The sequence below is a fragment of the Chlamydotis macqueenii genome, chromosome 17 (genome assembly GCF_036417535.1).
Source record: "Chlamydotis macqueenii isolate bChlMac1 chromosome 17, bChlMac1.mat, whole genome shotgun sequence".
Taxonomy (NCBI): domain Eukaryota; kingdom Metazoa; phylum Chordata; class Aves; order Otidiformes; family Otididae; genus Chlamydotis; species Chlamydotis macqueenii.
In genome coordinates, this window is record NC_141572.1 from 5924197 (window position 1) to 5948456 (window position 24260).

At 39.1% G+C, this 24260-nt stretch overlaps 1 protein-coding gene across 2 annotated transcripts; it reads left to right on the forward strand.

Moving 5' to 3' along the window:
- Window positions 1–3992: 3992 nt before the first annotated feature.
- On the forward strand, window positions 3993–23698 carry PIWIL1 (piwi like RNA-mediated gene silencing 1). 2 transcript variants are annotated; one of them, XM_086761377.1, is made up of 20 exons: window positions 3993–4073; window positions 7585–7735; window positions 8465–8590; window positions 10098–10312; window positions 11608–11729; window positions 12395–12475; window positions 13447–13644; window positions 14033–14144; window positions 15200–15320; window positions 15938–16055; window positions 16215–16329; window positions 17297–17484; window positions 18072–18144; window positions 18486–18686; window positions 18991–19094; window positions 19576–19646; window positions 20424–20577; window positions 21452–21577; window positions 22695–22842; window positions 23582–23698. In XM_086761377.1, the coding sequence occupies exons 1-20, from the start codon at window positions 3993–3995 to the stop codon at window positions 23696–23698; spliced, it is 2622 nt and encodes an 873-aa protein (XP_086617503.1). The 2 variants fall into 2 exon arrangements, with proteins under 2 accessions (XP_086617503.1, XP_010128445.1); XM_010130143.2 differs by having other exon boundaries at window positions 7585–7706; window positions 8454–8590.
- Window positions 23699–24260: the final 562 nt, after the last annotated feature.

The window sequence follows — 24260 nt, forward strand, 5'->3', positions numbered from 1 at the left end:
TAAACCAGGCTCCGCTGTGCAGGCAGATCAGTTCCTCTATCCCAAGCATACTTGCAGTAAATTAAATGTGACATTAAAAGCTTGCATTGGGAAGAAGCAAGACTGTTAACTCATGAGATATTATTTTGTGTAGTAAGTCAGTCTTTAAAACCTTGCCTCTCTCAGTTTAGAAGAAACTAATTAAGAATGTAAAAACACTGTGGTCCAGATTCGTGAATACTTAATAGCTACCACAAGAACTTGAATCTGAAAGTTCAGTTTTGAGCAATTCCCATTTGATTTTTTTTTAAACAAATATTTAATAAGTTTCAGGAGCAACATGTTGGACTTTTTAAAAAGCTAGCTGCATGTATGAGTTGCTGAGTTCTGTTGTGAGGTGTTTCTTACTTTTTCTTGCTTTGTTCTGCTGTCCTGAAGTATTGCCTTTTCTGGGGCTAGAACCAAAAGAGCTATTGATACCTGCACTTGGTGTTACAAGAAAGACATGAAGCTACGAGTCTAACTTACATTGCTGGGAGTTTGCAATACACTTAAACATTACACTAAAGGTACTGAAGTGAGCATTTTCTTCACTATGTGCATGGAATAACTTATTTATTTACTATTCAGAATCCCAAAGGGCTGCTAACTACACAAGTTAACAGCTGTCTGCTAGTACAGTTCCTGGCTCCTACCTCCTCAGGCATCTTTTTCCTGTTTATACATGTACATCAAATGGGCCTTTGGAAAAATCCCTGATTTTCTTTTGTTCCGTTTTCTTTGTTCTGTTTCCATGCGGTCTTTTCCCCTTTGGAGATGACATGTATGGGAAATGGCTTATTGTAGCAACAGGAGACAGAAGGCAAAAACAATTGCATCACTGGTAAAACAAACATCAAAGCAAAGTGCAAGCCAAGTAGCTGTGAAAAAGTTATTTCATACGTGATATTTCCATGTGTTGAAGTCCAGCACTGGTAGATTTTTTGGCAACACAGAAAAAAATAAAATGCAAACATTTACCATTTTCAAAATCTTGTTTTTCTCAGTGTTTCTGAGAAACCAACATGGACTAAAGGACATGATGCACCTGTTGCAATTGGTGCTTTGCCATTTCCACATCCCCTCTGAATATGAAAATTCATTAAGCCTACCTGTAGAGTCACAGTTTTAACCGGGCTTGAATTGCAAAAGATAAAAAAAAAAGCAAGTCTGAAAGACTGTGAAAACCAAATTGGAAGCTATCTTTCATTTAGTACTAATTAACTGTCTGACAACCCACGTATAAAAATGAGGGTGCTTATTGTTGATGTTTATTTTCACTTTATAAGGAATTGCTGTAGGTAGCCAGCTTGATTAAGTACTTTTAACAACTCCCATCTAAAGATAATTAAGTTCTACAGTGAAATGTAAGGAATTTGGCCTAAAAAAATAAACATTAAGTACACAGATATTTTAAATTAATAAACAAACATAACTATTTCCAACACACACATTCTGCTTTCTCATGATTTACATAACATAAATGACTTTGACAACATCTTTATATTCTGTTTATCTTTAAATATTTCTGAGCCAAGGAAATCTGCATATTGTGTTTCTGCAGCTTTAACCCTCTGAGCCACTAGAGAGTTCTGCAGGCTACGGAGCAGTAAAAGTTCCCACCGTGGGTGAAGAGCCCATGGCAAGCAGTAATCAGTGCTCTTAAAAGCACTGAGCATACCCCATCTAAGTGTACGTTCTGGGTTTGTTAAATATTTATCCAGACTTGTATGTGAATAATAAAAATCACATGCTAAAAGTACTTCAGCTATCTTTAAGAAACAAGATCCACACTTTCGTAGTTTGAAAGCTCTTCTTTTTAACTTGTAAAAGAGAATCTGGCTTCCTAAGTGGGTTGCTACATTGACATAAATGAGAAGCACAACGAAACTGGCTTTAGGGACAAACTGACATTCTAAATCAAACAAAAAGAGATATTTGCATTATTTGTGTTGAGTATTAGTGTTAACACTGGCACCCGTTTCTGCCTGGAATAACAGAGAACAAGGAAAAGGAACCTTGGCCTCTATTCACTGCAGGTACCTGAAAAATTGTAAATAACCTCAAGACATCAGATTGGCCTTTATAAAGGTAGGGTTTTAATTAGCTAATATTATCTCTTGTCCCTTGAAGTCAGTGTCTCCAGTTGCATTACAGCCATCTAATCTTTAAGCAAAGGCACATTAAAAACTACAGGAACGTGCATTTGAGCCTTGATGCTATCTAGACATCCTGTCTTTCCACAGCAGCGTGGAAAAGCGTGCATCCAGAGTGAATTCCCACTTAAGGCTGCTTACTTCCAAGTCCTAAGATTTGCTAGTTCTGTTGTGGTCACAAGTTGTGATTCTCTGTGACAATCATAGCAATTGAACCAGCCTTGGAGCTTAGAAAAAGGCACTTTTTTCCCTTCTATTTAATTGTTAGTCTGCCGAAGAACATCTCTCAATGGAAGGACGGTTGCTCACGCATTTGAACTGCTGATGCTCAATGGGATTGTGCCAAGGCATTCCTGCCGACACTTCCCATGTACGCACAGCATCCATTGCCAACAATTTCTGTCCTTAGTCTGTACATCTCTGGAAAAAAGCAAGAAGTTTATGCCCAATCCTTGCAAACGTTGCTGACAAATGCAGCCCTTGACTGAACCAACTTAAGTTTTATTTCTTGTTTTATTGCTCCACCTTCTGGTTAACTTATTTTTCAAGCAAGAAGTGGGACGAGGAGGAAATATTTTTTAGCGGGAAAGCCCTCCTCTCACAAAGGTGACAAACAGCGCTCCGAGGGCCAGTCCTGCCAAGGGGCGCGAACACCCGCGGGCGGCAGCGGGGGCGGCGGTGCCCCTGGAACCCCCTTCTGACAGGGGTGCCGCGCCCCCGCGCCACAGGCTGCTCGGAGCTGCCGGGGGGGACCCCCGATCCCCATCCCGTGGAAAGCAGTGCGTCAGAATTGTCAGCCCAAACGCCCAGCGCCACTTCTATTCCCCGCCCGGAGCGGCAAGACGCGACCATCTTCAGCCACCCCCCCAGAGGAAACGACCCCCCCCCCCCCTTCTTCGGCTCGGCCCGCCGCGCCCGGCTCCGCCCTTCGGGGCTCTTCGGGGCTCTTCGGCAGCGCTCGGCCTCAGGAGCCAATCGACGGGGAGCGTGCGTTCCCGCCTTGCAGCTCTAGCGCGTGCCGCCTGGGAGGTGTGCGCCTGCGCGCGGCGCGGGCGGCTGGCTTAGGCGCAGGGGGGGAGGCTGGGGGGGGCTGGTGGCTGGGTGGGTCCTGTGCTCGGGGACCGGCCTGCGGGAACCTCCGGCTGGCAGAGTAGCTGTTGACCTTAGCGGGAACAAAGTCGTGTGGCTTCGTGAAGAGGACGGCCTGTTGTGTGTCGCTGGGGCGGGAGCAGAGTCCCTTCGCGGCCCGGGGGCAGACTGAGGTAACGCCGAGGGCCTGGCATGGCGGCGGGTTTGGGGGCGGCGGGGGGGGGGGGGCGGGGAGGGCTGAGCTCAGGCGGAAGGGAAGGGTCTCTGGTGGACAGGTCTCTGGGGCTGGTGTGCATCGTTGAGGGCTAACCAGGCAGTAAGGGTTGGTATGTGCTTTGGGTGAAGTGTGCGGTCTGCATAGAATAACATAACAAACTAGTCTGAAGTGTAACTTGAAAGTAACAGCAGCAGGCCCTGAGTTTCCCATGGCTGAGGCTGGAGATCTTGCCATGGTCTCCAATGTAGTTGATTTTCTTCACAGCTTCGGAATTTGTGGTGGGCTGTGCCAGTAGATCTCGACTATAAGGAGCTGTAACTTCCTCACACTACTTGTGGCTGTGTGGAGATCCAAGAGCAGGGAAGTTTTCAGGGGAGGGTATGTTTTACTGAACTAGATGAAATTAAAGAAGGGTGTGTGCACATATTATGTTCATAATGTTTGTTGGAATAAGGATGGGGAAGGAGATGATTGAACACTAATGCTGAAGGTGGTTTTTCTTAGAAGAGAAGATGACAGGAAGAGCTAGAGCCAGAGCAAGAGGAAGACCTCCAGTACAGGAGGCTGCTCTTCCTTCTGTAGGAGCTGCATCTGTAAGTTGGTTCTCTTTTTAATGAGCTAGCTTTGAAATTTCATAGCTCAACTACTTCCTATTTTAATATCAGGTATATATGTTAGAATGATATATGTGTGTATGTATATATTAAATCAGGTGTATGGTTATATTGACTCCTTTTTATTATGGAATTTTTTGTATGCTTACAAAGAAGTACTCTATTGTAATACAGTTGTCATAATAGAGCTTATGGAAATAAGTAGACAGTTTCATAGTCTACTTTGTCCACTCTGATACCCTGCAGAGAAGCTGAAGATATTAGGCTGCTGCTGTTAGTGCATATTTGGACAGAACCTGGTTCTGGCAGGTGTTCTAACCTGTTCTTTTGGTTTTTAATTTTAACATCACGGACTCTCTGTCTCTACATTTGAACTAGTGCTTAGTGCTTGTTTTGTGCATGTATGCCCTTGTCAAACTGTAACTTGAAAATGGCTGACACATCTTTATTTGCAGCCATTGCCAGCTACCTGGAGATTTTTTAAAAGCAATTCCTCAAGTTTGTCAGTTTCATTTGTGAATGCGATTAGACTGGGGGTGTGTACCTAGTCCTTTTCTTGCCAGTATCAGATGACTTTAAATTGTGATAGAATGCAGTTTATAGTTCTGTTTCTAGAGCAGTGAAATGTGTCTTGCATTAGTAGTAGCACTGATGCACCTCTTGAACCTGGAGCAGAATTTATAAACCAGAGACACCTGATTACTTCAAACTTGGTCTCTTTGACTTGAATAGAATTGTTAGCAGAAGTTGACGGGTGGTATCGGTGTGCTGCTGTGGGTGAAGAGGGAAGTAAAGGAAACAGTGAGTCTAAGGTACTTTATATGGACTATGAATAGTGATGCAGTCTGAGGGGAGAAAAGTCTGGTTTGGCTTTTTTTTTTTCTATTTAGGCTGCCACTGTTCTACCATGTAGACTGTGTGTATCTCCCTCCAAGAGGGTTAGTTCCAGAAGTGTTTCCAAAGACATGTTGAAAAGAGGTTGCGGAATGAATAAGAGGGTTTGTATTAGAAGTTTGGAAAATGAGGGCTTAGGCATGCACACTGTCTCATTTTAAATGAGAACATGGTCTGTGCTGATTGCAGGGGAAGATGGGAACAACTAGCCATGTATTGTAGAAGTGAACCATACCATTTGAATTTTACACTGGACTGATACATAGGTATCATAATGTAATGGTTTAGCCCAAATTACAACACAGTTTCTCGCTTACCCTCCCCCTCCTCAGTGGGATGGGGGAGAGAATTGGGAAGGAACCCAACTCGTGGGTTGAGATGAAGACAATTTACTAAAATAACAAGGGAAAACTGCAATAATAACAGAATATAAGGATTTTAAAATATACAGAGTGAACAACATATGTTTTCTCACTACCCAATGTCCCAATGACCGATACAGCCCGTCCCGAGCAGCGATCACAGAAACAAAACTGAGCGGCAAGCAAAGGAGCAAAAGGGAGCCAGCAAGGTAGAGGGAACGATGCCAGCAAAATGAGGGAGAAAGATGGATGCCAGGAAGGCAGATATCCGCCCTGGCCAGCCCCCAGTTATATGCTTAGCTTGACGTTTATGGCATGGAATACTCTCTGGCCAGTCTGGGTCAATTGTTCTGTCCGTCTTTCTCCCAGCTTCCTGCATCTGCAAATTAGTGAGACCTGGAAAGCAGGACGGTGTCCTTGGTCTCATTCACAACAACTCATATCATCAGGGTGTTTATCAACATTCTTCACACATGAAATCCAAAACACACCAGCTACTGAGAGGAAAATTAACTCCATCCCTGCCAAAACCAGGACACATAATAAGCCAAGTTCTTCTTACTGAGGTTTTTATCAAAAAACATTAGTGAGATTTAAGGACATCGGGGCCTACCTTTCCTTACTATTATCTTGACAACCCTGTGATCTTCCTTGCTGCAGAGGTAGGAAAGAGGAGAGATTGCTCAGTCCCTGGCAAGTTCATCCCAATATGGAGACTGCAGCCTCTAAGGAGGATACCAAGAAGATGGAGCTTGGCTCTTTGTAATGGTGCATGGCGGGAGGACGAGACACAATGAGCACAAATTGAAGCAGGAGTTGTTTTCATTGGACATAAAAATGTTTTCATTATGAGGACAGTCAGGAACAGGTTGCCCACTGAGGTTATGCAGTGTACATCCTCAGAGATGTGATAAATCTCTGAGCAACCTGATCAGACCTTGTGATTGACCTTGCTTTGAGCAGGAGGTTGGACTAGGAACCTCCCGAGGTTTCTTCCAGCTTGAATTATCTTGTGGTTCTATGAAGGACAGGATTGTTGAAGACCCTCTTGCCCACACCCATACAGTGAACTCTATCCCTGCGTGATCTCCTCCTTCAGTTTATGACTTGACACGGAGCTCTGCTGTGCTCCTTTAATGGATGGGAAAGCAGTATAGTCGGCTCAGGATAGTGGGGCTCAGAGCCTAGCTGTTGGACTAGAGAATCTGTGCGGGCGACATTGCAGCTTGCTTCAGGAGCAAGGATGGAACATGGGCAAGAGAGGCAAAGCAGAACTGATCTTGCCTGAACTGCTTTTGTGAGTGCTACAGGGAGCACAAAACTTGTAATAGTGTGCTGCTGCTGTGATAGGACTGGACTCTGGTAATTTTCATATACGCTCTTCAGCGTTGCATGCATTCGATCTTTTCAGTAGTGCTCATGGGTATTTACAGACTTCTTAGAGGGTGTACTTTTCACAGGTCATGTAACGTGACAATAAAGTGGAGACTATAAGAACAGAGAGGCCTGCTTAGTTACTGATGTTGTGTTCAGTGTCAAAACTTGCATATGGGAATTGGAGCTCTGAGAGCAAAGGAGAGGAATGGCTTGCTAGCAGGTTGTTTGATACTGGTTCAGGGTTCCTACCGCTATGTTGTAGGACAAGACATAGCCAGGCTGGCACTCCAGCTCAGATTTCATGATCATCCTTGATAGTGGTCTCTTTGCTTGCTTACACTTGAAGTAGAGAACTTGATTTCTCCTGGAGGGAGTACTAACTTGTGGGGCAGCCTGCAATCTGATAATCTGAAAATGTGAATTGTGGGATCGCTCATGGCTGAAGGTCATGTGTTGCAGTTCTTCCAGGCATGATACTTTTAAATCTTATTTATTCACTAGACACTTCAAGTAGCTGACATTTTATAAAAACAGCTTTTGTAATTTCAGTATCAGAGGGGTTGTTAAAAATGAGAAGTCCAGGAATTTTTGTTAGAGCTTGGAAAGATTTGCATTTACTACTAGTTAAATGAATAGTAACTTAGAAAAAACAATTTTTGAGCCCTCTTATTTTGTAGTTTGAAGTACAGAGTAATAACTCTGCTACTTAATATAGGAAAAAAAAATCTAAACTTATGTAACCGCTACACTTGGGTATTTGAGTATTCCATACTTGGTTAGTGACTTTGTTTTACTGTATTACTTAAGTATGCTGTTTCTTCAGTTGCAGTAGGAAAAGTTGTTTCCAACTATTGCAGGCTCAACAGATTTTGCCAAGTCAGCCACCTGGCCGTTGGCAACCTCAGCAGACACCTGTTCCTCCACCTGTGTCAGGAGAACCTGGTGTCCGTGGACGACAGAGAGGCCCTCAGAGTGTTCCAGAAGGCCAGAAAGAGAGAAGGCCAGAAGGTCAGAAAGGGTGAAAAAAATAATTGCCCACAAGTGCAAGTGTTCTGAAGAGAATGCAATTAAGAAATTTTTAGACTGTATTTATAATGCTTCTTTTCAAAATGAGATTTATTACTGAAATCTGAGAAAATTCACTGTTCACACCTTGTGATGATAGTGTTGTCATTCTAAGGTGCAGTGTAACTGAACTAGGAGTTTTAAAAAACTACCTTATGTTTGCTCTCCTCCATCTGTACATCTGCTCTATCAAAATAGTTTAAAAAATAAGTTAGAAAGCAGTTGGCACAATTAACTGCATGAATACTGACAGTAAATTTCATTTTGATATTTCAGAGTTTTTCTTTAATCTTAGTAAGGAAATTAAAGTTTCTTGCCTATTTTGCATCACAATATTTAAACATTGTGGTGCCAGCTGGGGCTGAAATGAAAGATCTGTCCTCCCTGTATTTGCAGAAGAGACTATTGATTTGGAGGTCTTACATCTTTTTATCATCTGGCTAGTGTGATGTTCTGTTTGCTTACTGTCTGTGACATAGGAAGGTAATGTGTGTTACCTGATTGCTATTTTAAAATGAATTTACACAGCAAAACCTGAAACTTAACATTTCATTATTTCTCTTAATTTTATTACATAAAGTAGTATATATGACTTTCAAAACTGAATTGTATTTAATTCTTATTTGTGTATAAAATTTGATTGTAATTCTTCCTCTAATTTCAAAACAATAGGGTTACAGATTTCGGCAGGATTTCAGGAATTGTCTTTAGCAGATAGAGGTGGACGTCGTAGAGATTTCCATGATCTCGGAGTAAATACTCGGCAAGCCATAGAACATGTTCAAGAATCAAAAACTGGTATGTTCAGATGAGACTATAGACATGTAAGCAAGTTGAAATGAAAAATAGTTTTGCTTTGTTTCTGCTTTTGGTATCCCCAAGAGAGCCAAATTAAAAAAAAAAAAATCTTCATTGAGTACTAAAAAAATTGCAAGTTGCTCCCGATGCCTGGAAAGGAACAGTAAAATTACATGTCTGCTGGCAAAGTGCTTCAGACAGAAGTTGTGTAGCATTTTAAGTTGCAAATATTTAGACATAAGTGATGATCCTTGTATGTTCCTGATGTCCACGTCTTCAAGCAGAACTCTCCAGGACTCTGCAGGAGTCTGGAAATTCCAGTTTGTAACACATTGACCTAACCATACTCATAAAGAGTAGTAAGTAGAATTTGAGACCTCTTCTGAAGAAACTTTTTAGTTTAAATAAAAGGTGATATGCTGCTTTCCTTGGGATGAAATCGTGTGTATGAAAAGAAGTAAAAGGAGGCTGTCATGATGGTCCTACCTTCTTGCTAGAATGAAGTAGTTTTTAATTTTCAATAGTGCAGGTTCTGTGCTGATAATAATTTTGTATGGCAAGTGGTTCTGTGAGGCATCACAACAGTGTAACAGCAACTGTAGTCCACTTTTGCTTCATTGAATGGTAACTGGAGCATTCCATGGGCCCAGGAATGTTAGGGCTTAGTTTTACTCAAGTTGCTTTGGGCCAGAAGCAGTCTTGTTGTTTTCTTTCTCACCTAGATTTTCTATCTAGAGCTATGCTGATGCTGGATCATGGATCGCTGTACTTAGTAGGCAGCTGTATTGCTGGCCTTCTGTTTGCTCTTTATAGCTTTGTACAGTTTTCAAGTGTAATAGACATGCCTTGTGTGTGGTAGGATTTTTTTTTTGTTTTCATCTGAGGTGTTGTATTTCAGATAGAAAAAAATGAGTAGTGCAAAGCAAATTAAATGAATGATCCATAATTGTCTGCAGTGTGTTTTTTGTATTAGACTTGTGTCTTTAAAAGGTATTGAAATGAGACATGAAAAGATAGGAAGAAATACTTTAAATAAGTGAGTGATCTGGAGCTAGTTCTTACTGTTGTGGTTTTTTTGTTTGTTTGAAAAATAGTGAAATATCATCTTGTCGCATGTGAATGGAAATGTGGACATCTCTAGTGATTGATACTCTATTAGTTTTTGTTCTATGTGTATGATTCATATAAAGAAAGGTTAATTTGTCCACAAAGGAACTTTGTTTTGGTGGAAATGAATCTCTCTAGTACCTGGCACTAGTCCTTTGGGAGACAGGTTACTGGTCTAAATGTATCTCCTTTGTGATAGTCTTCCTGACAGCTGAAGGAATTATTAAAAAGCCCTAATAAATGGGTGAGTGCCTATAATAACACTATGCCTATATGAGCATTTCCTGTAGCTTATGGAGCTCGACCAGTTGCAGAATAAAACTGACCTCTAATCTGTGTGTTGAATTACTACAAACTGGTAACATTTTGTAACTACTAATACGTTTGCCTCTCATTTTAGGTTCTTCTGGTATTATGATAAAATTGACTGCAAATTACTTTCGTTTGACATCTCGACCGCAGTGGGCTTTATATCAGTACCATGTTGACTATAGTCCTGAGATGGAAGCACGTCGTCTTCGATCAGTTCTGCTTTTTCAGCATGAAGAGCTAATTGGAAAGACACATGCATTTGATGGATCAATATTATTATTGCCAAAAAGACTAGGGAATAAGGTATGATATGAGAATGTTATTTTATTTTTTTATTTTGACTTGCGGTTTGTGGTGCTTTTTGTTTCTCTAACTTCACCCAGATCAGTAACAATTGGTACTATAGAATCATAGAATGTTTTGAGTTGGAAGGGACCTCCAAAGCCCACCCAGACCAACCCCCTGCAAGGAGCAGGGACATCTCCAACCAGATCAGGTTGCTCAGAGCCCCGGCCAACCTGGCCTTGGATGTTTCCAGGGATGGGGCATCCACCACCTCTCTGGGCAACCTGTGCCAGTGTTTCACCACCTTTATTTACTTGGATTGAATATATTAGTATAAGCTAATTTGCTTGTGTAGAGAAATTTGGTAATAAACCTCTGGGTCTAATACTTAGGTTCTGCAGACTAGAATAATCCTCTGCCTGAAGTGGATAGTACAGACAGTATTTTTCTTTAGTTTTCTTTCTACTTAGATCTTTTAATAAGTTCTGTATTTTAACATCCAGCATGACTGAAAGGGTGGATGTATTGGCTGTATGTGGCAAGATTTTGGTAGCTGGGGGAATCTGGGGTGGCCCCTTGTGTGAAGAGGTTAGAGGCTGACCTGTGCTGTACACAGCTACTTCCAGCCGACTTCACAACGGACCCATCACAGACCAAAGCTGAGCCCATTAGCAGAGTTGGTGACACATCTGTGCATTCAAAAAGGGGGGGAAATGCCAGAGCAGAAGAAAAATCTTGAGAAGAAAGGAGTGGCAGACAAAACACCGTGTACTGATAGTAACCTCTGCCTCCCCGCTCTTTGCCCCTTGTGCAACTCCTTGCCCCACTGAAGGGACTGAGTGTAACCAGTGGCGTTAACAGAGGGGGACACAGGAGTCTGGAGTGAAGTTGAGCCTGGAGAAGGGAGAGGGGAAAGGTGTTTTCACTATGTTTTAATGTTTGTCTTCTTGCCTCCCAACATGTGAATCGGTAATTAAATATATATAGATAAATTGGCAATATATTGTTTATTTGCTCAAGATAAGTCTTTTTCCTGCAATGGTAATTGGTAATTGATTTCCCTGTCTTCATCTTGAATTCAGATACTTTGGGTTTAGCCTCCATCCTACTCCATTAGTCGTCTTTACTCAAATTCGCAAAGCATTTTAGGTTGTAGTTTACAGTCATAGTAGAAAATCAGATTCCTGTTTCAGCTAAGTGTTGAATTATTACTTACAGTCTTAATGTACAAGTCCAGTTTGATAGTAATGAGGCAAAGTCCAGATAGAGCCCTGTTTTCCTCTAGTTTTATTAACCTAACTTCACTTTCTCAGGTTACTGAAGTGTTTAGTAGGACTCGAAATGGAGAAGATGTGAAGATAACAATCACATTGACTAATGAGTTGCCACCTACTTCACCTACATGTCTGCAATTTTACAACATCATTTTTAGAAGGTTTGCTGTCCAAGTTATGTCTTTATAAGAAGTCATTCTAAAAATATCTGACTTAAGGTTTTCCTTTCTGAAGAATGGACTACAAATCAATATGACAAATGTAAATTTCAGAGTCTTTGTAGCTTCTGTTACTATGTTGCCAACTGTGTGTGCAGCATTTTAATGTACAGTTATATGCATCTTTCATCACACATGTTAGTGTGAAATTAGTTTTTACCTTTTTCCCTGAGCAAGCAAATTCACACTGGAGTACTAACTGTTGTAGCCAGTTAGTCCTATCTCTGCCTTCCTTTTGTGTCTGTGGATTTGCCTCGTAAAGCAAATAGTAGTACAGGACCTTGAACTGCAAATTACTTTTTTTTGCTGTAGTCTTTCCACTTAACCTTGGTACCTAGACTACCTGGTTCATCTGAAATAAGCTTGTTTAGACTGCTGCCTTCCAACTGCTTGGTGAAGGGTTGGGTTGTATGCTAACTTTTTCTCAACTGATTGTCATTAATAAGTGCCATGACCTTTTTAAATTAGGGTTAATGAAAGGTTCACATTTGTGACTGTTTCATCTGTTTGGAAGAACAAAAAAATGAGGTTGTACAGAGGGATGGGACCATGCATAGTTTGCTAAACTGAATAATAATGGTAAATGTAATTCGTATTTAAACTTCTAGGCTTCTGAAGATGTTGAATTTGCAGCAGATTGGACGCAATTATTACAACCCCACTGATCCAATCGACATCCCTAATCACAGGTTTGGCAAAAAGGATGATTGGGTTTAGGAGGGAGGCAGGGAGGAAGGATGATATTTTGATACCACTCTGGTGGTTTATTTTGTAATAAAACCATGGACTTAAAAACTGGTATTTGCAGGAAGCATGAGACCTCATTCTCCTTAGTTTCTTCTGTGTGTAAGATCTCCTTACTCTTTACCAGTATTTGTTCTGCTATACCATTTCACTCCAATGTGAGAAACCTTGTTTAAATGTCTGAGCCTTAAACCTTGTTTAAAGGCTGAGATCTTCAGAGAATACTTTAATTCTAAAGCTCAGGAGTGTCCAGCCTTCATTCTGAAGGCCGTTTCATCTGCCGTGTAAATTCGTGTCTCGCCATGCCCTGCTGGATGGGTAGTTCTGGAACTCGCCTATTGCTGGCTGTCATGTCTTGTCCCCATTCCCTGCTAGGATTCCCTGCAAGGTGATTGATTCTTCTGGCTAGCCCAAGACCTATGGTACAAGTTAGTAAGCTTGATTTTCACTGGAGCCCCATCTTGCTGTGGTGCACTCCTTGCCATTCACTTAGCCTACATAACCTGGTTGATGGAAGAAACTGGACAGTGTTCTACTACATAAACTGTTGGTCTTTTTCTCTTGGTCTTTTTATCTTTAAAGTATCTGGAATACCCGTACACTTTGAATGTAAGACATTTAAAACTAATAGCATGAAATTGATTTCTTAGGTTTTGAGGCACCCTTCCTTTCACTTCAGTTATATTGCTACATCATTAAATTATCTTTTTTTTTCAATCTTAAGTTGACTGAAGATACCTGCCTTTAAAATATTTCTGGTTTTGTTAGCTTTCAGGAGCTTGTTTATATTTGTATAATGGTTTCTTTGTGTATTGATTGTTTTCTGGAGTCTGGGAAGGTGGACAGCAATAACTCAAGGGGTGGGAATAGAGATGCTTTAAAGCACGTTAAGATTCTATATGTTCTCTTTTGGCAGGCTGATGGTTTGGCCAGGCTTCACAAGTTCTATCCTCCAGTATGAGGAAAGCATTATGTTATGTACAGATGTGAGCCATAAGGTTCTCCGCAGTGAAACAGTGTTGGATTTTATGTACAGTCTGTATTACCAAATTGAGGAGCAAAGATTTAAAGATGCCTGTACTAAAGAGTTGATAGGTTTCATCGTTCTGACAAAGTAAGTCTCTTTGGACTCTTGTCGTCTTAGAGGTCTGTTTATTTTTGGGGTCTTCCATGTGCTGAAGTATTCAATGAGGCATCAGAAAGCATGAAAATTATATTATTGTCAAGTTAGCAAACTAATCAAGGTGACAGTGTTTACAAGAGCAGGAAGTACATACTGGATTAGTTGTTTTTATTTTTTTTTTTTTATACAGTTCAGCTTTAGAATTGATAACTTGTTACAACTGAAACATTGAAGTTACTGCTGCTGATAGGAACAAAACTTTAACATTACATGAGTATTGCTATTAACTTCTTGGTCTCATGGTTCTATTTCTCTTCAATTTGAGTTAACATTTAAAAAAAACCCAAAACAACAAAACCTGATGAAATTGCTTATTTAGGTACAATAACAGAACATACAGAGTTGATGACATCGACTGGGATGCCAATCCACAGTGTACCTTTAGAAAAGCAGATGGTACTGAGATCAGCTACGTGGACTACTACAAAAGGGTATGGAAAATTAACTGTCAGTTAACGTTAGAGCATTGCTAGAGGCTTACTTATGATGCATGGATTTGTAATTAATGATTTTGTTCAATAGCATTTTATTTTTAATGGATGCTACGCAATGTGAGACCAGTAAGTAACCTATGCAGCATGCGTTCAGCATGAATAGTCTATCCAAGTGAGTCATAGGTAAGGCAAAATGCAAAGAGGCCTGCATGGATGAACAAGGATCTCCTGGGAAAACTCAGAAAGGTTTTGAAGTTTCCACTCGAGAAGGTGGAAGCAGGGACAGGTAATACGGAAGGAATATGGGGACGTTGTCCCAGCCTGCAGGATTGAGATTAGGAAAGCAAAAGCTCAACTGGAATTGAATCTGGCCTGGAATATTAAAGGCAATAGGAAGGGTTTCTATACGTACATAAGAGACAAAAGGAAAGCTAGGGAAAATTTGAACCCACTGCTGTGAATGAGGCAGCGTTCCTAGTGACACAGAATGTGGAAAGAGATGAGGTACTGAATGCTGCCTTCACCTCAGTCTTTACTAGCAAGACCACCATTCGGGATTCCCAGGCCCCAGAGACCAGAGAAAAGTCTGGAGCAAGGAAGACATACTGTTAGTTGAAGAGAATCAGGTTAGGGGATACTTAAGCAAACTAGAACATACCGAAGTCCAGAGACGTTACTTGGAATCTAGTTTGATTCTTACAATGTCTTGAATTAAATTGCTCTTGTCCATTACTAATCTGGAATGAGCATCCTGATCTTGAGTTGGATACTCTGGGTGATACCACTTCAAGCAAGGCAGAAGCATTGTTTCTCTTGTCTCTTACAAGTCAATAGTTTGATGGCACCAGTAGAGAGTATAGTGCTTCCCTGCTTGGCCTTTCTGACAAAACCAGTTCCTCTCAAGTTAGATGCGCTAATTGAAAAAAAATACTGGATGCTTTTGTTTTGTTTGTTTTAGGAAAAATACTCATTTTCTAAAGTGAGCATTATTATTAAGAAAACAAAGTGTTTGTTATGAATAAACAAACATACAATGTATATTTCTAATACAGCAATATAATCAAGAAATTACTGACTTGAACCAGCCTGTCTTGATCAGTCAGTGTAGGAGGAAGAGAGGAAGCATGATCCCAGGACCTGTGGTTCTAATTCCAGAGCTGTGCTTCCTAACAGGTACTGTAGCATTTTTTTCATATCAAAGCATCTGTCAAACCATAATGCCTACTGAAACTGGCATTTTGACAGCAGCCTCTTGCCAAGTTAAGAAGAAATGTTTTGTTTGTATAAGTATGAGTTTAGAAACAAGTTTTTTAGCTAAAAGATTAGATACTTAAATGAGGGGTTTGATGTTGCATAGTCTTACATACGGTGTCCAACATTGGCCCACTGATAACTTGTAGTGTTTTTTGTCAGTAGAACTTCAATTGAAAAAGAGAAATTTACTATAAATTGATTATTTTGTAAGATACATAAATATGTATTTTCCTCTGAGATATTCACTTTGCAGTAGCAGTACCTGCCCATCTCAGCACTGTTTTGCTTTATCTAGGAAATGTAAATAAAGAGCTGCATGTCTTGTGTGGTTTCCTGTCAAGTGCAAAAATCTGGAATTTTTTTTTTCCCTATGTAGATGGGAAGGTATGTACAGGGAACAACTGAAAAGCTTGATTACTACTGATACCACTCTGCATGTATGCAGTACCTGCGTACTTAATCTGCATAACTTGCACGTTTACTTTTCTTAGTCCTTAGTCTAACTTCTACTCAGAAAAAGATTTTGCTGTTAACAGGATTAACTGAGAAGATGCGTAACGATTTTAATATGATGAAAGACTTGGCTATTCATACACGACTACCACCTGAGCAACGGCAACGTGAAATTGGAAAACTTATTGACTACATCCAAAAGTATGCTACCTTAATACCTTCTGTACTTCTTTGTCATTAAAAATTGCTATGCTAAACTTTTTTCTTGCAAGAAAGCTGTGAAAAACTTGCTGTTTTTAAAAAAGTAAAGTCTCAGCAAGAACAAATCTTTGTTTTAATTTAAATCTTGTTTTTAAACAGAGATGACAATGTTCAGAAGGAACTCCGAAACTGGGGTTTAAGCTTTGATTCTAATTTAGTATCCTTTACGGGAAGAGTTGTTCAAGGAGAAAAGATCCTTCAATCAGGAAATGTGGTAAGTAAAACAATTTCTAAAAATCTTCTGGATCTCTCACTGATGAAGCAAGTTCTTAAGGAAGCAAATAGTACTTGTTTGTTCATAAATGAAGCATTATAAGTAAAAATAGTATATACAAGTCTTTGTCCAAACAGGAGACTTGCAGACTTCTTAAATTGTTTACAAGTTCTGTTTAGAAACCCCTGAAGATTTTTTTGGTTTGGATTACAATAGTGTCTTACTTGCGAAACATCTGTTTGTCTAAACAAAATCATTTGAGATAAACTAGGAGATGAGAGATGTTTCTAACTAATTTCCATTTATTAAAATACTAAGGCTTTCAAATGAAAAGCCACCAATTATTCCAGGCCAGTAGATAGGACACATTCAGTATCTGTTTACTCAAAGGTGGAGTGACTCTTTGGTATGAGTAACTTACATTTCAATTAAGTCAGATTGCCATAAAACATTATATATTTGCTCTGTAGTAGAGGTCTTTGTTTTGAATGGGTGCTAGATAGAAAAGGGCATTTCACAGCATCTTGATCTCTATGTTTCTGTATTTGGTAAAGCTGTTTTTAATTCTTGTTACTGAAAAGAACTGTTATCTTCTTTATAATACTACTTTTCCCAAGCAGTTAATTTATTAAAAAGAAAAATGGGTGAAAAATAAGTTAATATATTAATGACTATGTCTTTGTAGCACAAAAACTGCCCAGCAAATAGTAACAGCTTATCTGGGCTAAAAATCATAAGTATCTTTACATGATTTTGAATGAAACATTTGAAGAGTGTAGAATTTCTTGAAAGGGCTAGGTAAAGCTTATATTAAATTAATGACAATAGTAGTAAAAGAACAAATTAAAGTAATTTGTTGTAGGAAGAAGTGTTACAGTCTGTTCTTGAAGCATATCAGGACGTAGTTGTGGTATATCTTGCTTGGTAGTGTGTTTGATTTTCTGTCTCTGCCATCTCTTATTTACAGTTTGATTACAATCCTCAGTTTGCTGATTGGTCAAAGGAAACTAGGGGAGCTCCTTTAATCTGTGCAAAGCCTCTGGAGAACTGGTTATTAATATACACACGGCGCAACTATGATGTTGCTAATACATTACTTCAAAATCTTTTTAAAGTCACACCATCTATGGGGATCAGAATGAACAAGGCAACCATGTAAGTGTCTTTAGAAAGCTGATGGAAAAATCATTTTATACTTACTCTGTTGATGTACTTAGGCTGTTAAAGGAGGAAACGGTGTAGTATGTCACGCTGCTGACTTCTGTGAGATTTTTAATAAAACATTTACTTTCGGTATGCAAATTATTCTGTTTTCTCTAGTGACCGATTTTCTTAGTGCTATTTGTGAGAGCTTTCACTGGGGATTAAAGCATGCCAAAACTAAACAGTATTAGACATGGTCATTGAGTAAAACCTCCTCAAGTGGAGCTATATGTAATACAAGAAGGAATATATATTTTCTGGCTGACTTTGCAAGAATTTTGATTTGTTCTCATTGCAAATACCTTCCTTTGAATACCTGTCCTTGCTTTTAATTTTGAGTTTCTTTGCTCTTGGAAGCTTAAGTTGGGGGTGATACCTCTTAATCTTGAAAATGTATGAATATTGTATGTTTATTAATAGCTACAAGTGTGACACTTCATACAGTACTGATGCATAGTGAGCATTTATGTTTTTGGTTAAATTTCAATAGCTATCAGTCACTTCTTTTTCTGTAAGTATTTTTTTCTCTTCCTTTTCAGGATTGAAGTAGATGATAGAACAGAAGCTTATTTAAGGGCTTTACAGCAAAGTATTACCCCTGACACAAACATAGTATGTATTTGAATCTGTAATTTCAAATCTTGTTAATCTCTGTAATTGCTGTTTTACGACTGGGGGGGACTCATTCTCGGAAATAAAACTCTTGGCTCCTGAGCATCTACTGTATGCCTACTCTTACCCCTGTTCAAACCCCAGACTAACTATGAGAGTCCTTCTGGAAAAGAGCCTTTGCACTTGACTCTGAAATATAGTCACTGAAACTTTCCAGGTATTTCTTTTACTACGAATGCTTGAATATTTTTGCTGAGCATAATAAACTTTTCCTAAAGTAGTACAACTGTTTTACAGACCTGACAATGCAGCTGCCTAAAAACTTTTCTTTTTCTTTGAAGGCAGTTTGTGTTTTGTCTAGTTCCCGAAAGGATAAGTATGATGCTATCAAGAAATACTTATGTACAGATTGTCCCATTCCAAGTCAATGTGTGATTGCTCGCACTTTAAGCAAGCCTCAGACTGCCATGGCCATAGCAACCAAAATTGCCTTACAAATGAACTGTAAAATGGGTGGAGAACTTTGGAGTGTTGAGATCCCAGTAAGTAGTTTTTTAAAAATAGTAACAGTTTTCTTTATTAAGCCTTATTTAAAAAGCAACTTTTTTCCCCAAAAAGGAAAATGGAGTATTCTTTGTATAGTTTGTTTTCTGTCTGTGAGAAGAGGCATGAAGTTAAATATGATGTAAGGAGACTTAATTCAAGAATTCAGTGCACATGGTTTACTTAAGTGTCCTGAAACCATGCAGCCTGTATCATGTTCTTGTTACACTGTAGGATGGAGATGACAAATGCTTGGGTATGTCTTCACGTACTAATACGTGTTCTGTATTGATTCCTTTTAAGCTGAAACAGGTAATGATTGTGGGAATTGATTGTTACCATGACACTTTATCTGGAAAGCAGTCAATTGCAGGATTTGTGGCTAGCCTGAATCAAACAATGACACGGTAAGATTTGAATGACAAAGGAATAAAAAGAATCCTTATCTTTCCCTTAACTGAAAAGTAGCTTGAATGTGGTGGGCCATCATGAAAGTGTCCAGATTGATTTACTCTACGTTGTTACCAAGAGCTATTTTTTCCACTGTATCTCTCAAGGAATAGCCTTGTTTTTCTTCCAAAGTGCTTGGGAGAGAGGGCAAATGGTGGGGCAAGGGCTGGCATGAACAGAGGGACATTAGAGTGACAGGCTCTTCTCCCTTTTGAGTTGACTTGTCTGAAAATATTATAATTGAGAGGAATTGCACGTGATGGTAAGGTATTTGTCTAACACAGGGGCCTGGCGAGTGAAATGTTCTCAACTCTTGCTTGACTGCCTTGACTCTCAGCACGCATAACGCCTAAATGGTCATAGCAATTTCAAAAATCACTTCATTGAAGTAAGCCAGGGAAATGATTCGAAGGTCATGTTCTATTTTGTTCTTCACAGGTGGTTCTCCCGCTGTGCTGTTCAAGGTCGTGGGCAAGAAATTGTGGATGGGCTCAAAGCCTGCTTGCAAAGTAAGAGAAGGCTTTCTGCTCTTGTTGAGTGAGATCTAAGGAATGACAATCTAGTTTCCTGAGAACACACCTCCTCAGTTTCCTTGAGGGGAGATGTTACCAACTTGCCATGAGATAAGAACAGATTAAAAATACAGTTGTAAATATTGCTGAAAATTAATAGCATTTTGTGTACGATCATAGAATGGTTAGAGTTGGAAGGGACCTTCAAAGGTCGTCTAGTCTAACCCCTCTACAAGGAGCAGGGACATCTCCAACCAGATCAGGTTGCTCAGAGCCTCATCCAGCCTGGCCTTGAATGTTTCCAGGGACGGGGCATCCACCACCTCTCTGGGCAACCTGTGCCAGTGTTCTACAACCCTCAGTGTAAAAAAAAAAATTTCCCTAATATCTAATCTAAATCTACCTCCTTCTACTTTGAAACCATTACTCCTAGTCCATTGATTTCCATATTTCTTAACAATAATTAAATACTACTTACCAGTGCACTTCAAAGAATGCTTTAAAGGAGACAGATTTAAAGGATGACAGCTCCTTGCTGCTAGTGGACTGGATAATCTCCTTAGGTTCTTTTTGTGTAAGTACACAGGTAAACCAGAATCCTTTTTGCAGGTAACATTTGTGATGCATAGCTGTTTCAGGTAACTGAAAGATTGAGAACCTTAGGTTTCAAAACCTACTGCTGTTTTTCCAGTGATAAAAGTCCGTTTTTGTTTTGGAATGAATTGTCATTATAGCCAACAGCTTTACTCTCTTTATTTCTTTTTTTTTTTTAAGCTGCTCTAAGAGACTGGTTCAAGTGGAATAAGAGTTTGCCTTCTCGTATTATTGTGTATCGTGATGGTGTGGGAGATGGACAGCTATATACTTTGGTTAATTATGAAGTGCCTCAATTTCTGGATTGCTTGAAGAGTGTTGGTAAAGACTACAAGTAAGTTTGTTTCCATCAACCTCCTTTTTTATTCTGTAAGAGAAGTACACACTGGGATACAAAGAGTGGTTACAAATGAAGATGGCGTCGTCTTTTTTTATCCTTACTTGAGCTCAGATAACTGCTTTTCTGATTGTTTACATGATTTGAGATACCTAACTTGTAATATAATAGGAAAAGTTTTTAGTACGTGTACCACATGAGTATTTGATACGCTCTTTAATCATTCTTGATGCATTTGGTAATTAATACTTTTTTCCAAATGGTTGATCATGTGTCTGGCAGGTCCATTTTTTTCTTTCCACTTCTGAAAGGACTACCTGTTGTCCAGTCGCTTACATTCTGCAGTTTTTGGCATTCTGCTTTAAAACTAATCAACTGTAGTGACTTGGTTTCATATTCTGCTCTGAAAAATGAAAATATTTCCTGACACTGCAGGCAAGCAGAGCACAAAACAAGTTATAGCTAGTAGGAATTGAAGTGCTTACTTTTTCTGTTTAGCTTCTGTTAATGGCTTGCTCTTTACTAAAAATACTATTAAAACACAGTGTTTTCTATATGAGGAGATGAGGTAGAAATAAGATCTATCATTAGAAGATCCCTTTTTGGTCTGTTTATTATCTCCTATGAAGTTAAATATAAACTGGATTGGTGAGAAATAGTATGAAAGTTGTACCTGAAACTAAAAATCTAAAGTTGTGAGTAGTGTCCTATTTATCAAGGAATTGGTGAAGACTTACATGTAAAATTAATGCCCAGGACAGCTCTAGAATTACTTTTAATTTGAAGGTCTAGACAATCTGCTCCTGAAATACTCAGTGCAGTTTTTCAGGATAGTTCTGTTTCTTTTTCCTTTTATTTTCATTTATTTTAGCCCAAGACTTACTGTGATAGTTGTGAAGAAACGAGTGAATACCAGATTCTTTGCACAGTCTGGTGGAGGATTTAAAAACCCACCCCCTGGTACTATTGTTGACGTGGAGGTTACCAGACCAGAATGGTAAGTTCATATAGAAGTAACGCGTCTATTTGCTGGCAAACCGATAATAAAGGAAATCTATCTGATATTAAATAGACTGTGAGATCAAGTAGAAGAATACTTTCCACGCTTCTGTCCTTTAGAAAATAAATCACAGTGAATGTGTAGATGAAAGAAGCGGAGAATCTTGAATTTTATTAATTAATTATGCAATATTTCATGGTTTCCAATATATAGTATTTGTATACATTGGAGTATTACATATACTTTAAGTGTGTGTGTGTGTTTCACTCTCTGGTGTTTCTTTTTTATTTTTTTAAAGTTAACTACTGAATGAGTGTCTATTGATAGGATTGCCCACTGTCCTTTACTGCAATGAAATGCTGTCTGGCTGTAGTTTCGACATTGCGCTTGAGTTTTTTTACTTTGTAAGGGTGCATTTGATGAGCAAGTGTTGGAAGTATTCTTTGGTGATTGGGGAGTGATTAGAAGACTCAGAATTGTGTGTAGGTAAAACGTATACACAGATCTCATTGACTTCACTGGCTTGCTGTTAGTATTGAATGTTTTTGCAAGTCATGCTCCATGAAACTCAGGTCAGGTATGTGGGAAGTGCAAATCTTGTTCAGTACATCATGAAAGGTTTGACTTTGGTCAAGGGACACTGGAGCACGTAGGAAAGAATGCAGTCTTCTGTGGCAGTGCGCAGTTTCAAGAGGTGGTTTTGCTGTTTTATATTTTACTGACTTGCTGCACGTGCTCCAGGTGTGATGGGTGGCAAACATCCAAACATGGCTCGGGGTGCAAGAGTAAATGGGGAGCACAAGCTAAGTACATGTACAGGGTGGTTATCAGGAGAGGAACTGTACATGATGAATGGTTAAGACCTTCTTGGTCTTAAGACCTGCTTATATAATAAAAATATTAACATTCTTTCGAATCTCCTGGCTTTTCGGAAATAGAGGAAACTGTTTATTTTGTGACCAAAGTGTTAGGCATGTTTTGGGGGTTTATGTAATATTCCTAAGGTGACGTGAAGAAAATAAGTAAGACAGATTTGTGGGGATTTGCATTTTTCTAAGAAAAGCAGCTCTTTCTGTATCAGAATTCTGGAGTTTTGGTTTTTTTTCTATTACAGGTATGATTTCTTTATTGTGAGTCAGGCAGTGAGAAATGGTTGCGTTGCACCCACTCATTATAATGTAATTTATGACACAAGCAAACTGAAACCAGATCATGTACAACGCTTAACCTACAAACTTTGCCACATATACTATAACTGGTCGGTAAGTATTTCTTCTGCAAAATGGTAATTTTTTTTTTTTCTTCCAAGACCGTGTATCTCTATGCAGTAACAACATACAAGACGGTAGAAAAAGGTATCCTTAAAACACCCATGCACATCCAAAAAGCCTACAGGTATGGCTCTTGACTTAGAGTGGTGGTTCAAAAAATAGGCATTTTATAATTATGTGATCCCTCTGAAGTCTGAAGATGAAAGTAGTCTTTATTCTCACTAGAAAATACTCCTTTTTTTGAGTATTATTGCCAAATTTGACACCAAAAGAAAGCAGAAATGATTATTTCTTAGTTAATTACTTCTTTGTGTGGAGATGGAAGTGTGTTCCTCCATTTCCTCCATTTGTTCTGTTGCTTACCAAGATCAGCTTCCAGTGAGCTTGTGCCTGAGGACTGCTTTAGATAGTTTAGCAATGACAAACATTTCACATGAGTTACCTGTGTCCCACCTTCTGTGAGGTCTATCATCAAATGTAAACCTGCATAAGAGGATTTTTTTTTTTTTGGAGTGAGGGAGGAAATGGAGTTGGGAAGTTTTTTGCACCTATTCTTCTATAAAGCATGGTTTTTAAATGTGTTGAGTGCATGTAATGTTGTTTTTACAAATCTGCATAAACTACAGGGAATGGAAATTTTGGATATATCCAAATTTTTAAATTCCAGAACTCTTTGTTACAGTGAATGCATGCTTATTTAAATGACTTAATTTTTTGTTTGTTTTTGCAGGGTGTTATCAGAGTACCTGCTCCTTGCCAGTATGCTCATAAACTGGCCTTCCTTGTAGGTCAGAGTATTCACAGAGAACCAAACCTGGTGCTTTCAGACAAACTTTATTATCTTTGAAGTTGAGTTACCAGCTAAAAAATAGCGTACTTCCTTTCTAGGGAAATACAGAATTATCTGGGGTTTTGAATGGGTTTTTAAGTTGGTTTGTTCTTTGTTTTTTCCTTAAGAGACATGTGCATGGGATAATGAGTATGTGCAGTTGTGGAACTTCTATTTTCATTGTAGCAGGATAAAGTTTGAGATAGCCAATCTGCATTTTGAGTAGGTCTCTGCTTGCTATAAAACCTATATAATATTCCTTTTTCATACTTATTTACAAAAGTATTTTTGGGATTCTTCACAAAAGATTGGGTTGTTCTCATTTAATTAAGTTTTGGGGAAGTCTTACATAGAATTATTTTTAGCATACAAGATACATCATAGTTATGTTGACCAAACTTTTCCAGTTAGCACACCACACTTTTAATTTTCAAAATGCAATTGTTGCTTCTTTGTTTTTCTTGTCTGTTAAAATGAAGGCAAAATTTTGTCTCCTATTTCATATCTTAAAACAGGCTATCAGTCATTCTTTGTCAGCAAGGCTTTAAGATTGCATAGTGCTGCAAAATTTGTGAAAGGG